Consider the following 16679-nt stretch of genomic DNA (forward strand, 5'->3'; position numbering starts at 1 on the left):
GGGGCTCTGCTAATGATGGCGAATTTGCAGGTTGAGAAGAAGAGTATAATTGCACTGGGGCTTGGGTAGAAGTTCAGGTTTGCCACCTGGAATGTTGGTTCCGTCATTAGGTTCCGTCTATATACAACAAGTCTGTAATGGGCATCTTTTTTCCCTTGCATCTCAGGTCTCTCAACTCTAATAATTATTTTCTGTACATCTGACTTGTTTGGCTTTAGCAAAGGTTGGCAAACGGTAGCCTGCTGGCCAAATCTGGCCCATTGCTTGATGGCTAAATAAGGTTGGATTGGATGAAAGGGCCACACCCATTCATTTACACAGTGACTAAGCCTGATTTGTGCTAAGACGGCAAAGTTGAGTAGTTGCCATGGAGACCGTATGACCTGCAAAGCCTAAAATATTTACAGTCTGACTCTTCCCAGGTAATTTGCTGACCCTTGTGCTAAAGATTAGATACGAGCTGATCCCAAAGTTGCATCAAAGTACTTTTTGGAGTTCTGATTGGTGCCCTAATAATATGGCTTATGTGAACACTGTGGTCCCCATTGTACCATTTCTTGGAGTGACCCAGATGGAGATGCCCCAGGAACCATACCCTGGAACAGTCTGTCAGTTGCTTATTTTCCCCGACCCTCAACCTCAGCCTTTGAAATAGGCATCCTCCTTTAACAGAGCTTTTATATCCATTCTTTTGTTTGAGCATTACAACAACCCTATGAGATAGCTAGGACCTCGTGTTAGAGAAGAGGAGTTCAAGGCCAAAAGCACGTTAAGTGGCAAGTTAAGCAGGTGGTCAGCAGAGCTAGTCTAGAGAGCCGTTCCTGGGCTGCTGTAACCCACGCACATGACTGCCTGCTGGGGGAGTCAGGCTTCGCGAATCTTCACAACGGATCAAATGCCTGCCACGCCCGAGGGTGTGCTATGCGCTCTCCATTACTGCCCGCCATTAGTCTAGTCCCATTCAGAGAATGACTCTGGCTCTGGGGCAATGTCCTATGAATTCCGGAATCTCCTCAGGGCATTGTGGGCTTCCCTTCAAACAACACCGACAGGGCTTTTGAATCTTCAGCCAGCCTTTTGGGGCTGGAATGGAGGCTGCTTCCTCTTGGCTCAACTCTCTTTTCCCCTGGCTGTGCATGTGTACCTTCTGACTCAATGGCATTTGAGGAAAGGATAAGTCCCATTACTCTCTGCATGTGCAAGCTCAGTGCTGCCCAGGATTCCAGCGGCTCTTATTATTGACTGCCGTGTCTTCTTTACCTTGTAACCTTTTAACTTGGTTTTAATTATTCAAATATTACAGGAAAAGATTCTCCTTATTACAAATAAATCAAATGATATAGATTAAGTGGAAGGCCCTCTTGACCAAACTGACCTTCATTCCAGCTCTGGTTCCCGGGGTGACCATTGATATCAGTTTGGCACATCTTTGGCTCTTTTTTGAATAACACACACACATGCATGCTTATGTGTGTATATATCTAGCTATATAGTTTTTTGGTATATATTCACAGAATGACATCATGTTGTGTGTACACCTTATTCTTTTCATTATCTTTGAGATCTTTGAAAGGTCATTCATTTTCTAACTCATGATTTTTTAATTGTTGCAAAATATTCCATTGTGGGGATATACCCTAATTTATTTTCACTCATGGGAATGATGCTACAATGAATACCCTTATTCATTTCTCTTTGAGTATATGTTTGAGTATTTATCCAGGATATGGTAAGTGAGATTGTAGCCATTATGTTATTTACATATATATTTAATATAAATGTATTCTGCCAAATTGCTGGTCACAAGAGGATTAGTAAATTATTGTTCCTGTGAAGAACGCGTAGAGGTGTCTGTCACACATGGACTCTGTTGATATCAACTTTTTGATTTTTGCCGATTTGGTGGGTAAACATTGGTGTCACATTCCTTGTGGATTTTGCTTTAATTTTCCTGGTTACTAGTGAGGTTGAGCACCTTTAGGTATGTTTATTGGCCATGCATATTTCTCCTTTGTGAATCACATGCTTTTTTAATTCTACACATAGCTCTTCGATGCATCTGGAATTGAATTTTGTGAATGATGTGAACTACAGATCTCATTTCATTTTTTGACAAGTGGATAGCCAACACCACTTACTATCTGTTCTCTTCTTTCCCTACTGTTTATGTTACTCTCTGTTTAGTACATACTAAATTTACAGTATATTTCCAAAGTCTTAACTCTATCCCATTGTTTTATTTTTCTTTCATAGCTAATACTACATTGTTTGAATTGCTAAAACTTTATATTATAAATATGATATAAGCTTTGTATATCTATATGTTTGACATCTGGTAGGTGATGTCCTGCCTCACTGGTTTTGTTTTTTGTTGTGTTTGGTTCAAAATTTTTCTTGGCTATTATTGCTCGTTGTCTTTTAAATAAATTTTTCAAGAATTTTGTCCAGTTTCAGTTGGGATATTAATTAGGATAGCGTTGAATTTGTAGATTACTTTGGAGAAAAGTGGCATCTTTACTTTGAGCGTTTCTATCCAGGAACATAGTATGTTTCTGTTTCTTTAGCATTTCTTTCTTTCTTTTTTTTTTTTGGTGAGGAAGATTAACCCTGAGCTAACAACTGTGCCAGTCTTCCTCTATTTTGTATGTGAGACACTGCCACAGCATGGTTTGATGAGTAGTGTGTATGTCCGTGCCTGGGATCTGAACCCACAAACTCTGGGCTGCTGAAGGGGAGGGTGGAAACTCAACCACTACGCTACCAGGCCAGCCCCATCTGTTTTAGCACCTCTTTTATGTGCTTTAATAAAATTTGTCTACTTTATTGATCCCCCCCACCAAAGGACCAGATACTTTAATTGACTGTATTTTTGTCTCATTTTTTCTATTTCATTAATCTCTGCTTTTATCAGTATTGTCAATTAATTTTAGATTGATTTAATTCTTTCTTTTCTAACTTATTGAGTTGAAAGTTTAGTTCATTTCTTTTCACTGCTTTTCTCATAAATGCTGTAAGGGTGTGTATTTCCCTCTGAGGGCTGCTTGGGTACCACCTGCAGGTTGGCCATGTGGTAATCTCAATATCCTTCTTGCTGCAGAAATGTTTACTTCTCATCTCGATTTCTTTGTCCAAGGGATTGCCTGAATACTATTTTTAAATTTCCAAATTTATTTTGGCTAGTTTGCTTTTAATTTCTACTTTCTGTTTGCCTTTAGTTGTGATTATATCATGTCTGCTTTCTTTGAGATTTTCTTGCTGCCTACTACATAGTTTGTAAAACTGTCCCATGTGTGTTTGAATCTGATTTATAATATTTCTTCTTTGGATACAAATTTTTGATATATCTATTAATTGAATTGGTTAATCCTGTTATAGAAATAATCTATGTCCTACTGTATTTTTGATTTACTGGATTTATCTGTTCTGAGAGATACACTAAAGTCTTCCACTAAGATTGTGGCTTTATCAATTTCTTCTCATATTTCAATTATTTTTTGCCTTATGCTTTTTTCAGGCCATATTATTATATGCATAAAGTTTTATGACTGTTATTTCTTCATGGTAAACTGTATCTTTCTTTGCTACGAAATATCCCTGTTTGACTGCTTTCATCCTTTTCAATTTAAATTCTGTTTTGTCTGATGCTATTATTACTACACCTGCTTTCTTTCTGTTAGTTGCCTGGCGCCTCTTCTTAAAATCTTTTGATTTTTGACTGTTTGTTTTAGGTGTATCTCTTGTATCAGACTATAGGTGAGAATTATATAATTCAAGATGAAATTCTGCATCTTATAATGGGTGACTTGAACCCATTCACATATATTGTGATTGATTATATAGTAAGTAATTGGACTTACTATCTTCATGTAAGTGTTTTATTTATTGTGCTTATGGTTGAAAAACTTCTTCAACTTTGTATCATCCAGAGCTAACCAGAGGGCTTGGCTCAAAACAGTAGGTGTTCAACAAATGCTCACTGAATAAAAATTCCCTTGATCCCCTAATTCTGATCTGATATGAGAAACAGCTAATGGCAAAATAACTCAGTTGTTATGGGGTTGGTACTAAATTTCAAATTATGGGTAAAAGAAGTTTCTGGAAGGATTTAGTTACTCTATTAAATCTAAGAGACTTTTCCAATTCATGTAGATTTAATATGTAAGATTTGAGTTTCCTGTAAATATGAGGTCTGATACAAGTTCCTGTTGTTAATGAAAGTGCAGGTAAAGGCTAAGGTAAAGATCTTGGAATTGGAGAAGGAAATCTAGGACATCATGTGCACCAGGCTTGCTCCTTATGAGGGGGCACATTGAAGGACATTTCCCAGCAAAACTGAATCATTGTTTGTTTTAGTTCTGGATTTGGGTCTCAGATTTCTTTCAATTAGCTAACTTCACCTACCAGAGTGCTGGATAATTGGTTTATTTTTTAAAAATAATATTATGGCAACATTAGTTTGCAGACTGCTCCTCCAGAAGAATGACCATGTCGGATAACGTCAAACAGATTTAATTAGGGATATATAAAAATGAAGTCAAGATGGCTCACAACTCATCAGACATTATTTTGTTACCTTAATTGACAAAGAAATTGAGAAATAAAAGAAGCACGTGTTCCGTCATAGTGGAAAGAATACTAGACTGGAGTCAAAGGCCTCCCAGATTTGGCTGAGCCAGTTGGGCTCTTTGAAACATCCCCGGAGATCTCTTTCATACAAAGGAGTGGGATTAGTGGATCTCTCGCGTTTCTTCCAGTTCTAAAATGCTTCCAGTCGGTGCCTGGAAAAGTCTTACGTGAAACAGTAGTAACAGTTACTCTCACCGGCACCCTTAAAATTCTGCCATGAGCTGTTTGTAACTCGAACCAGGTTCATCTTATTCGGTTATTAATTACAAACCATCCAGGATTCATACCTTTGAATACGTGTTAAGCGTTGACGTGTTTTTCTAAGCCATCATCAGCCAGTTACTGAGCTGAGGGGGTAAAAGCCTGTGGCTCTTCCAGTCGCTTTTTCTTGTTTAGAGCGGCGCTGGCCCCAGCGATTCTTTGGCACTTGGAAGAAAGGACGCAGTGACAGGCGGGCAAGGCCTGCTGCGGCTCTCGAGGTGGACACGTAGTGCTCTGAGTGCTGAACCCAGTGTTTCCTCTTCTGCTTCCTTCCTGAAGTGACATTATTTTGCAGTCAATGGTGAACTGCAGAATTCTCTTTCTTGCCTGCATTTCAGTTGGAAGCTTCGAGGTTTGATCTAAGGCTAGGGGGTCAACAAAGATGCAGAAGTATAATCCATGGTCCTATCTGATGGTCTGATTGAGCACAGACTGCTCTGTGCTGAGGCTAATGACAAGGATCAAGACTGACCAAGACATGATACAGTTTGGCCGAGCAAATGGATTTTAATAGCCAGATAAAGCATGCTGTTCTCCATCAGCATTTTCTTCTAATTTTCTACAAAATTAGTTTTGGCTCCAATGCCATTTTCTTCTTCCTAGCCATCCCCATGATCTCTATATCTCCTTGGGGATGCTGATATTTTGAACAGTGGTTTTAAACTATTCTCGGAATGTAAGGGTTCCAATAAGCCCTTCAAAAACCCCTGAGGACAAGAAAAGAGAGGCAGTGGGAGGGTCTTGGACCTTCTTTAACACACACACATATATGTAAATAACACATTTGGCAAAAACACTGGAAGGGAATTCAATTTTTTTCTTTCTTCTTTTTTTTTTGCTGAGGAAGATTAGCTCTGAGCTAACATCTGTGCCAGTCTTCTGCCACTTTATATGTGGGTCACCACCACAGCATGGCTGGCAAGTGGTGTAGGTCCGTGCCTGAATTCCGAACCTGCAAACCCAGGCCACAGAAGCAGAGAAGGCAGAACTTAACCACTACGCCTGGGGCCTGGCCCCTGGAATTTGATATATTTTAACTTGAGTTTAACTCCTGGTGGTGGCACCAGATATTTTCTTACAGTCTTTTCTTACAGTGTCCACAGTTAAACACGTACTATACATTTTTTCTCCAAGAGAAGCAGTGAAATAAAGAATGACTTTTAAGAGTGCAAAAGCGAATTGTCTGAGTTCTGCTCGTCAAGGAGGGCTCCTGCTGCCTGGGAGCGCTGTGGCTCTCAGGGCTCAGGGTGCGCCAGGCCCCACAGTCCTCGTGGCAGAGCCCTTCCCTGGCCATGGTGGCTTTTCCTAACCTGGTGTCTCCTCCCCCCAGAATGGCTGCAGTCTGTCCAGGCCACCATGATCCTGTCCATCATCTTCAGCGTCCTGTCCCTGTTCCTGTTCTTCTGCCAGCTCTTCACCCTCACCAAGGGGGGTCGGTTTTACATCACTGGAATCTTCCAGATCCTTGCTGGTAAGTTGGACATAATAAAGTAGAAGCTGGGCCTATCTGAGGTTATGAAATGGTCAATAAGTAGAAAGATGTGGCCCTAGAATGGCTGATGTTCATGAGTCTGCTCATCGGATGGTTTTTGTAAAGTACAGGGGTGTGTGTGTGTGTGTACATATACCTTAGAATCTGGGAAATCTCCGCTTCTCCATGGAATGAGGTGTATAGGAAACAAGACTTAGGGGCTCTGGAAGGAAGGTCCCTAACCGAGTTAGACCTATGGCCAGGAATTAAGCTGCAAGGGGGGCACATGATCAGAGGCAAATGCTGAGGGTATCAGTAGAGCAAGGGCCAGTCTTAGGGCGGATTTCTGTAGATTACAGTCTGCCCAAGGAGCCAGCCCTGCTTCAGCATGGAGATGGCCCTGCTGTGCTGCTGAGAGCTGCCACGGTTGCTCTCAGGTATGTGTCTCCTACCTCTAAGCGGTGATGAAGCCGCGCTGACAAATTCTTGCTCTCCTTTACTCCAGCTCCTAGAGCCCACTGGCTTTGATTTACTGTTGTCATCCTCAGGTGTCTTCATTTTGGCACCTCTGCATAATGTGCCATCATTTCCAAACATGAGGCCATGAGAACATGAGTGGTCTCCATCTCCCCACTAAACTGCTTTCAAGTTCCCCCATGGGACAGATTACCCGTATGCAAAATGTGCAGACTTCTAGAAGCTTCTATTACAGAGGGTGGCATCTTCCAACTTTTGTCTCTAGATTCTGGCCATCGTCTCATGTCATTGACTCTTGTCCTACTGCCCATTAACTGCCAGTGGACTGAGGCAGCAGGGCATTGGAGAGAAATAAGAGGCAGATGTGGTGGTGGATTCTACAGTCCAAGTGAATAAATCACAAGCTCCATAGGTACCAGAGAACACCTGGGCACTGTGAAATGTTCTGGATTCGGACCCTCAGAGTAGGCAAAGGGAGTAGCATCTCTTGTTTGAGTTAGTTGTCAGAATGTCCCCGGTACTGAGTCACCATCCTGTGCTCAGGAGCAGTCATTGGAGGGTTGAAACAGCCCATATGTCCTGGATGGACGGATGGATGTGCAGAAATAATGGCTTACACAGGGCTATGTGGCAAGACAGTCTGAAGTTGAATGTTGATGACCTTTTCTAGAAGCCAGAGAGTTGCCCTTTCCTGGAAAAAGGAAGTAAGCTAGAGAGCCACTTCTCATTAAATATTTAAATATAACATTTCAATATGCACAGTTTGGGGATTTCAAAACCAAATAGTGCTTTCCTGTTGCACAGGTTTTATTACAGCAAGCCAGGCTCCCGGAGCGCTGCCAGCTTTGTTAAACTGCTAATAATGCAGTGAGATTTCTAGGTACGTTAGAAGCAGAGTTATCATTCACTCTGTTTCCAGCAGTAATATAGAAAACTAGCATGTATTCTTGGATTTCTTTTATGGCTTACTGTTTATAGTTCCATATCAATGATAATCAAATCCATTGTATCGATGAATGTATCCTCAAGATAAAGTAATACAGACTTAGCAACCAGAAGTTTCATAAAATACTTATATTTGATCTATACGAACTTGTTATTTTACTGATAAATTAACTGAAATTGGGAAAGCGTAAATGAACACCCAGCTCATGCAAGGACCACTGACTGCCTCCACTCCCTCTCATACCATGTGGAGTGAATATGGATAGGTACTTCCTTCTAGTTAGAGATAGCAAAACTTTTAAGGGACGCAAAATCCAAGGCAGAAACTCTGCTTTTTATCTGATCTTTCTTTGAACCTGATTTCCAGCGGAAGATCAATGCAAATTTGCACCATTTATTATTCTCATGGGCTTAAACATCTGAGATGAATAGGAGTCTACACCATCAGAACTAGCCAGACTGAAACCATTGGACTGAGAGGAGCTAAGTGCCTGTTGACAGCCTTCTTGGAGCAGAGAGCACCTGCGTCTCCCTTCTTCCTGTGACAGATTTCAGCTTTAAATTCTCTAAATGTCTCCAAATGTCTTTTTAGCAATATCATTTTCAGTCAAAACCCAAAGTCCAGAGATAAGAGCCATTAAGTCACGCATGTTGTCACTGCACCTTGTGTGTGACAGTATTTCAGTTCAGCCAAAAACCCTTAGGCGCTGAGATTTTCTAATCTTCCACAGCTTGTTTACTAATCCGTGCTCGCTTCACTGTTTTGACTCTCGTTCGAACTCAGTACAAGCCTTTTAGAAAAAGAACTCTGCTATGAAAACCTCTGAATTTAAAAGCACATGATTTGTTCTTTCCTTACCCCCTTCAAATATAGCTTCTTATCTCTCATGAGACCTCACTTTTGGTTATCAGTTTGTCAGTTTAGCGGTCCATATTTGAACAGGAAGTTCTCCTGAGTTAGAAATGTTAAGCGAAAATAGCAGATGTCATTTATAAGTCCTAAGAATTTTCTGTGCTTCTTAACTCCAGTCAAAATGATGTGAAAGAGAGTCTTTTTAGGAACCTCAGGTTTCTGGAATGTTGCGTTTGAACTTGCTGTAGGTTTTTCTACTAAAGTTGAGAACTAAAATGGTTAGGGACTTCACTCAGAGATTTCTTGACTCTTCATGCCTGATGATTCTAAACCCCTCTGTCATGTGTGTTTCCCAACTCACAGCCTATTAAGCAGCCAGGAAGTAGAGAGAAAATTAGGGGAGCATTGTTGGAGAGAAGGGCTGATGACAGCCTTGAAAAATGGCAGCTTAACATCAAGGAGAAATGAGAAAAGCTAAAACAATCAAACGAAAAACAAAAACAGAAAGGAAAGGACAGAGGGAGGGAGGAAAGGAGGAAGGAGGAAGAAAGTGGCCCCACGGTCATGGGAGGTAAAGTCTAGGAGAGAGCCTGCAGACGCATCTTTGAACACAGAGGCATTTTAAGCAGAAGCCACCAGAATTTGCTGAGTCTCCCAAGTGGCTGTTGCAGGCTGGATTATCTCTGCACAGCTTCCCTTTGGAGGGCCCAGCTGTGGTCTTTATAGATCACGCACACGAGTGTGCAGGAAAGGCAGGCGGAAGGTATTTGGGGCTCTTGGGGCTGACTGTGGATTCAGGAGCTGTCTGCCTTGCTCTAGATTACAGCTCTGCGTGTGGTTACAGGTCTACCTGGTCTGCTGCATCATCCCTTCTCCATTTCATAATAAGCCACAAGTCTCACATTTAAGAGCTATCTTTCCTTGATTACATACTTCTCAGGTTGGCTGCTTCCTGAAGACGTATTGAGAGGCGCCTACGTCTAGTTCAGTGCTTTTCAATCTTACCGACCCATCAGAATGACTGTTTTATGAAGGGGTGCTTTTTTAAAAATGCCAGTGCTCAGGCGTCATCCCTAGAGAGTCCCATTTAAAAGCTCTTGGGTGGGGCCACTCCCTGGGTGACTCTGAGATTCATCCAGGGTTGGGAATCACTGGCGTAGCCATTAAACTGCTCCTAATCCCATGTAAATTCCTCTAGGATATTTCCCCACCAACAGCTCATCCCATTCATGAGCCATTGATTCTTCTAAACTCCCTTCTTAGAGAAGGGCCGTCCTGATTCTGCATTTGGATTTTGGAGTCATTCTTATTTTCAGAACCCTGTAGCCATCTCTTCCCAGGGAGTAGATATCCTTGCCCTAGCTCTGCTGGGTTGGGTTGCACTAGATGGGAAAACATCAAGAAATTCTCATAGATGCAGACCTGAAAGAAACATTCGCATGTGTTGGTTTATTTCACTACATACACCCAGCAGCGAACTCCGTGCATGCCACACAGAAGGCCCTGAATACCTACTTGTTGGATGACTGGATGATTGTGTTCCCTTGGCAGAATCAAACTCGGGTCACATATGTAACTACTATTTATTGTGGTTAAAACGAACAGCAAGGATGGTAGAAGGAGAGGCCGGAGTGACTTTGACTTTTTCTGTTTCTCGTGTTTGTTTTGTTTTACACGGATCGATATGGATATAGGGCATTTAGAATAAAAGAATCAGGGGGCTGAATAAAAGCCCAGTGCCCTCCCTGTTCTGAGTGCTTCAAAGATAGCTTCAGTCGGATTCCACAATTAGAAACCGTCGCTGTGAGTGAGTCGTTCCCGATGTTACACTGGCTGTGCCCAGATCAGAACCCAGTAGTGCAATGGTGACTTTCTGGGCAGCACAGGTCACATGGATGCTGAAAATGGAAACTGGGCCAGTAGTTCTGAGAAGGCTCCGTGTAGGTCAGACATAGAGCCCAACGCTTTCAGGGCACCGGACCTTCCAGCCTCTTCCTGCCCCACCTCATTGCTGGAAGAATGAGGTGGGGTGAGACACAGGCTCTCACCCAGCAGACCAACACCACAGAGACCCCTCCCACTGACGGTCTCGGAGGTCTCACCCAATGTTCACTTTGTAGTCAAGTTCACTCTGGCTTCCACTCCAGGCTCTCAAATGAATTGCTTTTGCGAAGGTCATTGATGTACTCTTTCAAGCCTTTTGCTGAATTCCTCCACTCATTTCAATACTGTTGACTATTCACTCCAGGAAACTGTTTATTCCCTTGGCTTCCAAGACATCACCGTTTTCCCAGATAGAGTTAACCCACCAGGGCAATCCTGCCAGAGTCCCCTCTCCCTCACTCCATATCCAGTCCACTACAGGGTCCTGACACCGGGTAGCATCCTCTACATTGTGCCCATTTCTTTTCTTTTATGCACTAAAACCATTGCGGCTGTGCAAAAGCCAACTCATGCACCTTCCTGCCCCCACCTTGTCCTCACCCCTAAATCCATTTCTCGCACTCCTGCTGGAGTGGTCTTTCTAAAGCACACATCTGATCATGTTTCTCCTCTGCTGAAGACATTCTTCTCACCACACTTCCTCATCATGCCACTTAAGGCCCCCTCTCTCCTGGCCTCAGTGAGCTCTCAGCTCCTCTTACACTCCCCTCCCCCGTTACGGGAGACTCTCATCATGACTTGCTGGGGGTTTCCACCAAGCTCTCTCAGGCTTCCTTGCCTCTCTCATGTTCTTTCTTCTACCTGGGAGACCCTTCCCACCTGTCTTTACCTGGCTACCTCTTACACATCCTTTAGACCCAGGTCAAGCACAGTCTCCCCCTTCAGGCTTCTCCAGGCCCCAGTTTGGATTCAGCGCTCACCTGTGCTCTGAGGGCATTGGGTGTGTTTCACTTTCCCCTTCTTGAAATCACATCGTATTATATTGGAAGTCTCTCCTGACATGTGTGTTTCTGGATGACCCTCATCCTTGATGGCAGGGGCCGTGTATCATTTGTCTTGGCATATTCAGCATCCAGAACAGTGCCTGCACACAGCAGGCACTCACTGCATGTTTACTGAACCAAACAGAATGGAGATAAGGAAGTATCGAGAACTCCCTCCATGTCTTCCTTTGCCTTTGGCCTCTTGGTTGCTCCCTTCCAAAGAATCTGGCTCCAATCACTCACCTGTGGTTATTGTCACTACTCAAGAGGGCTCGAGGGCTCCTCTTCAAGAGGGCCTGAGGTAGAAATTCAGGGCGTTGTTGCAGACCCAGCCATCCTGAGGCAGGTAGAAACTCTTGTCAACTCTTGAATGGCCAGCACCTTTATGTTGTCTGGAAAGGGTCAGTGTCCTTCCACTTAAAGCTGGCCTCCACTCCCAGACTCAGGCCTCTCCCAGGGCATCCCCATCTGCCGCAGCACAGACTACTCATCTGTGGGGAAGCGGAAGGGCTGCCTGTGTGTCAGTAGCCTCACTCACCTTCCCCATGAGGGACCTTCATAAATGCAGCTCCACCTGCTGGCTGCGGAGAAAATGAGTCACAGCCCACTTCTTGGGAGGCGTGCTCACCTTTTAGGGGCTATTGGATGGCATTACCTACTCTATATTCCAGGGCACATCTATTGCGTTCTATACAGACAGCCTTGTAATGATATATTCTCTAAAACATCAGTCTTCTGACAACGGTAATTATAAAGTGTGTATCCTCTCCTTGGCTTTGTAAGTGTCTAAGCTTCTTGCTTATTGAAGTGAAGCTTAAATTCATTTACTTCTGAGATTCTACTGGGGCAAATGTCGTTTAAATTAAGCCATCCAGTTAGTCACCTCACTTGGGTAGCCTGCCTTTCTCCCTTCCTCTTGGTCATAGATGGAATGTTCTCTTTGCCAGTGAAATCTGGCACAGCTGGTCTACACGGCGACCATGGCATCTTTCATGCCGGTGCTGGTGAGACATCGCCCCATTTGGAAGCCTTGCCACCACCATGAGCCTTGCCGTGGGCCCTTTACTGTTCTCTTTATACCCCACTCTCTCCCTTGCGTGAGCTTCTTTTTTATCCTGCCCTCTTTAGGTAGGTCCAATACAGTGAAAGAGACAACTTCAATATTTCTTAAAGACAAGAATTAACGCTTTGGAGAGGTGAGCCGCGGAGCTGTGGGGGAAGATACGGGAGGGTCACAGATCTCAGAGCGAATAAAATGTGTTCCCAGCGGATCGACACTGCTGTATTTCTCAAATGACAATTCACCAGCTCTGGTTTCCCCTCTGACACAGAGGTCTTCACTGTCTCCTGAACTTTCTGTAGGTAGTAGGTCCTGGATCCGATCCCACTGTAATCCCAAGACTATTGTGTGGCTTTCTCAACAGAGGCCGGTCAAGTGGGAGTTCTCTCCTCTGATTTGCAGACAGACAATCTTATCAGGGTGGCGAATGTGACGGATTCCCACTTCTGCACTTTGTTCAAACAAAGTTGCAGTGTCCAGTGAAATAGCAGCCCGAATAGCAGCGAGGTTAGCTGTAGGTGGTCCAGGGCGCTGGGAGCTTTGGAACCACAGGAATCCCACATGGCCTGCTGGATTTATAATAGAGTCACTCAGAGCCTCTCAATGACCCTGTTTTCAGGAGGGAACAGAGCAGGCTTTGTGCCGCCCCAGGCTGGGCTGCCAGCATCACTGGACCCTCCCCTGCAGGGGATGCTGACAGCCATCATGGGCATGAGCCGTCACGCTTGAACTTGCCTGCTTCATGAGGCCCAAGGTGTTGGTTTTTTTCTCCACCCCACACCGGAGGGCTGCATTGTGGGCAAGGAAGGGGTGGCCTGACCCACCTGTGTATTCGATACCCTTTCACCCCTCTTTGGGCTTCAAACTCAGCCTTGGGGGCACCAAGAACTGTTGGAAGGGCCCAGGTACAGTGGAGCTTGCCCCCATAGTCGCCTTCCTCTGCAGCTTTGCTTCCGTTCATGTCCTGTCCTTCTGTCTCCGCCGCACCTTCTTTTCCCTCTGTGTTCATTCCTGTGCTGCCTGGCAGTGCCCACAGGCATTGCTTGCTCCGTTTCTCATGTAGCAGTCCTGCCAGGAGGTCTGGCGTGGAGCTCTGCCCCTGCGTTCTGCACGGAGCCCGGTGCTTTTGCCAGGGCCCTACTCTGATAGTGGCAAAGTATCGTTTCACTTGCACTGGTTTCAGATAACGCCGCCACCCATTTGTAGAGTGGTTCGCAGGTTTCCAGCGGCTCCCACACCCAGCCATCCTTGGAAAGAGACAGATGGCTTTATCTTGCAACTCGAATTCTCACTGGCTACCTGGTGTTGACAGGGAATTGGTGACACTTAAAGGAAAAGAAATGGGGCAGAGACGTTGACGAGGGACCTCGGAGATGATGGCCTGGGTCACGTAGATTAGAAGCAGAGAGCAGATGGCTCCCCGTGTTCCTATTGGATCTGGCAGCAGATTCCTTCCAGAGTTAGACAAGCTCTTGTGGTACAGTGTTGCCTGCCCTCCCTGCAGCCCACTTCCTTCTCTATAAGAAAGAGAGATCAGTGACTTGTTGTGTGTGTGTGTGCGTGTGTGTGTGAGAGAGAGAGAGACAGAGAGAGAGAGAGACAGAGAGAGAGAAAGAGAGAGAGTGGGGTCAAGAGCAGGGAGTGGTGTGGGCAGGTGCCCGGGGTCCTGTGGAAGGTGCACTGGGGATAGTGCAGAGGGGACCCCCACCATGACTTCTCCATCACCCAACTTGTCCTCCCCTTCCGCAGGTCTGTGCGTGATGAGCGCAGCGTCCATCTACACGGTGAGGCACCCGGAATGGCATCTTGACTCTGCATACTCCTATGGCTTCGCCTACATTCTGGCCTGGGTGGCATTCCCCTTGGCTCTCCTCAGCGGCGTTGTCTACGTGATCTTGCGGAAACGCGAATGAGGCGCCCAGACAGGCTGTCTGAGGCTCTGAGCAGCACGGGGAAGGGAGGAAGGAAACCAGAAAACAGAAAAAAAAAAATGCTAGTCAAAAAACCCAAACTCAAACCAAACCAAACAGAAAGCAGTTGAGGGGGGTTAGTGTTGGTTGAAGATGTATATAATATCTATGGTTTATAAAACCTATTTATAACACTTTTTACATATATGTACATAGTATTGTTTGCTTTATATGTTGACCATCAGCCTTGTGTTGAACCTTAAAGAAGTAGCTAAGGAACTTCACATCCTAACGTATAATCAAGCTCAGTATTTTTGTTTTGTTTTTTGGTTTTTTGGTTTTGCCCAGAAATAAAATAACTCCATCTCGCCCCTTCCCTTTCATCTGAAAGGAGATACCTCCCTCCCACTCCACCTCATGTAGACAACCAAAGTGTGGGTAGAAAACCCGAACAGCCCAAAGCTCTCTCACTGTGGGTCACCCCGTGCGTCACACAGAGACACACACTGCCCGCACCTCTGTGTGAATCCTTACGCACACTCGGAGAAAACCCCCGAACTGGAGCCCTCGGCAAAAACGTGGCTTGTGGCTTTGGAATACTTGCCCTCGAGGGTGGGTGTCCCGGTCACTTGTCTAGATGAGAAATCAGTGACAACGAACCTATGAAATGGTGCTATGTATCTACCATTCCTTATTATCACTAATCATCTAAACGACTCACTGGAAATTCAATTAACAATTTTACAACATAAAGTAGAATGGAGACCTGAATAATTCTGTGTAATATAAATGGTTTATAACTGCTTTTGTGCCTGGCTAGGCTGCTATTATTACTATAATAAATAAATAATAAACACAGCCTGTATCACCCCACATTTCTCTCACGGTCGGAGCATCGGGACAAGCCTCTAGACCCCCCGGGACTGAGTTCCCAGGGCTCAGCTGGTCTAGACTGTTCTCTGCCTCCAAGGACTGTCTGGCAATGACTTGTATTGGCCACCAACTGTAGATGTATATACGGTGCCCTTCTGATGCTAAGACTCCAGACCTTTTTTTTTTTCTCTCGCTTTGCTTTTTCTGATTTTATACCAGAACTGTGTGGACTAAGATGCATTAAAATAAACATCAGAGTAACTCACTCATCTCTCCTGGGTTTTTGTGGGGACCTGGGGGTGAGTGCGAGGGACACGTCAGAGTGGAGGGACTAAAATCAGAGCTTGTGTACAGGCTACAGGGAGCATGTTGTGCCTTCCAGAAGAGCTAATTGGAGAGGGCCAGGAAGTGTTGCTGAAATGGAAGCTGCAAGTGGACTGGAGTGTTCATGTTCTCAACCCTCTCTCTCGTGCTCTGTTCTCTGATGACCCGCCTGGGTCCACGGAGGCGTGTGATGCTGTCACCTAAAAAGGGGAATCTTAGCATAAGTAGCACAGATCCCTAACCTTTAGAAGGAGGGGCAGCATGGTATGGTGGAAAGCCCACAAGATGGTGACCTGAGGCCAGACTTTCAGAAAAAACATGAGTTGGCATCAGCTGAGTGCCTAACACTGTCCTGAGGGAGGGAAGGGCCGACCGTGTCCTCCAGTTCCGGGTTTCTAGGCTGTGTCTCGCTCATACTCATTTTTACCCATTGACCTTTTACTGTGCATCTGTGGTACATCAAGCTAGTGATGCGCTCAGTATTCTTCAATATTTACTGAGCCCCTCTGTTGAACTGAGCACCAGAGATCAAGAAAAAAAAAGAACGTAATTCTCAGTCTCAACAGGTCACATTTTAGTGAGAGGCACAAGCAAATAACAACTACATTGTAATGAAGAGTATAACAAATGAGGCAGCTTGGATTCGAATTTGTCCTCTGCCCGCACCAGCTGTGTGAGGTTGGACACGTTACTTAAACTCTAAGATTCTGTTTCCTCATCTGTAAGATGAGGACGCCAATGCCAAGTTTATAGGATTGCAGAGAATAAAAGGAGACGATATGTGTAAAACGCTTGGCATAGTGACTGGTAGGTAGAAAGCAATCTGTAGATTAGGGTTCGTCACAAATGTTGCAATAAAGGGGTATTAGGAAATATTGATTGTTCTGGGGAATTTTCGATACCAGGCTGCACCTTAGAATCTTCCAGAGACTTGGATTCCTTGTGTCTGTGG

The 16679-nt window shown here is 44.6% G+C and overlaps 1 protein-coding gene across 2 annotated transcripts in view; it reads left to right on the forward strand.

Annotated features, from left to right (window-relative positions):
* Window positions 1-15668, forward strand: part of PMP22 (peripheral myelin protein 22) — a 32399-nt gene extending 16731 nt beyond the window's left edge. For both annotated transcript variants that reach the window (XM_014864189.3, XM_014864187.3), the window contains exons 4-5: window positions 6218-6358; window positions 14370-15668. In XM_014864189.3, the coding sequence (XP_014719675.1) occupies window positions 6218-6358; window positions 14370-14533 (305 nt within the window). In that variant the 3' untranslated portion in view covers window positions 14534-15668. The remainder of the gene's footprint in view (window positions 1-6217; window positions 6359-14369) is intronic.
* The last annotated feature ends 1011 nt before the right edge of the window (window positions 15669-16679 follow it).

This window comes from Equus asinus, chromosome 13, assembly GCF_041296235.1.
Source record: "Equus asinus isolate D_3611 breed Donkey chromosome 13, EquAss-T2T_v2, whole genome shotgun sequence".
In the NCBI taxonomy this organism is placed as follows: Eukaryota; Metazoa; Chordata; class Mammalia; order Perissodactyla; family Equidae; genus Equus; species Equus asinus.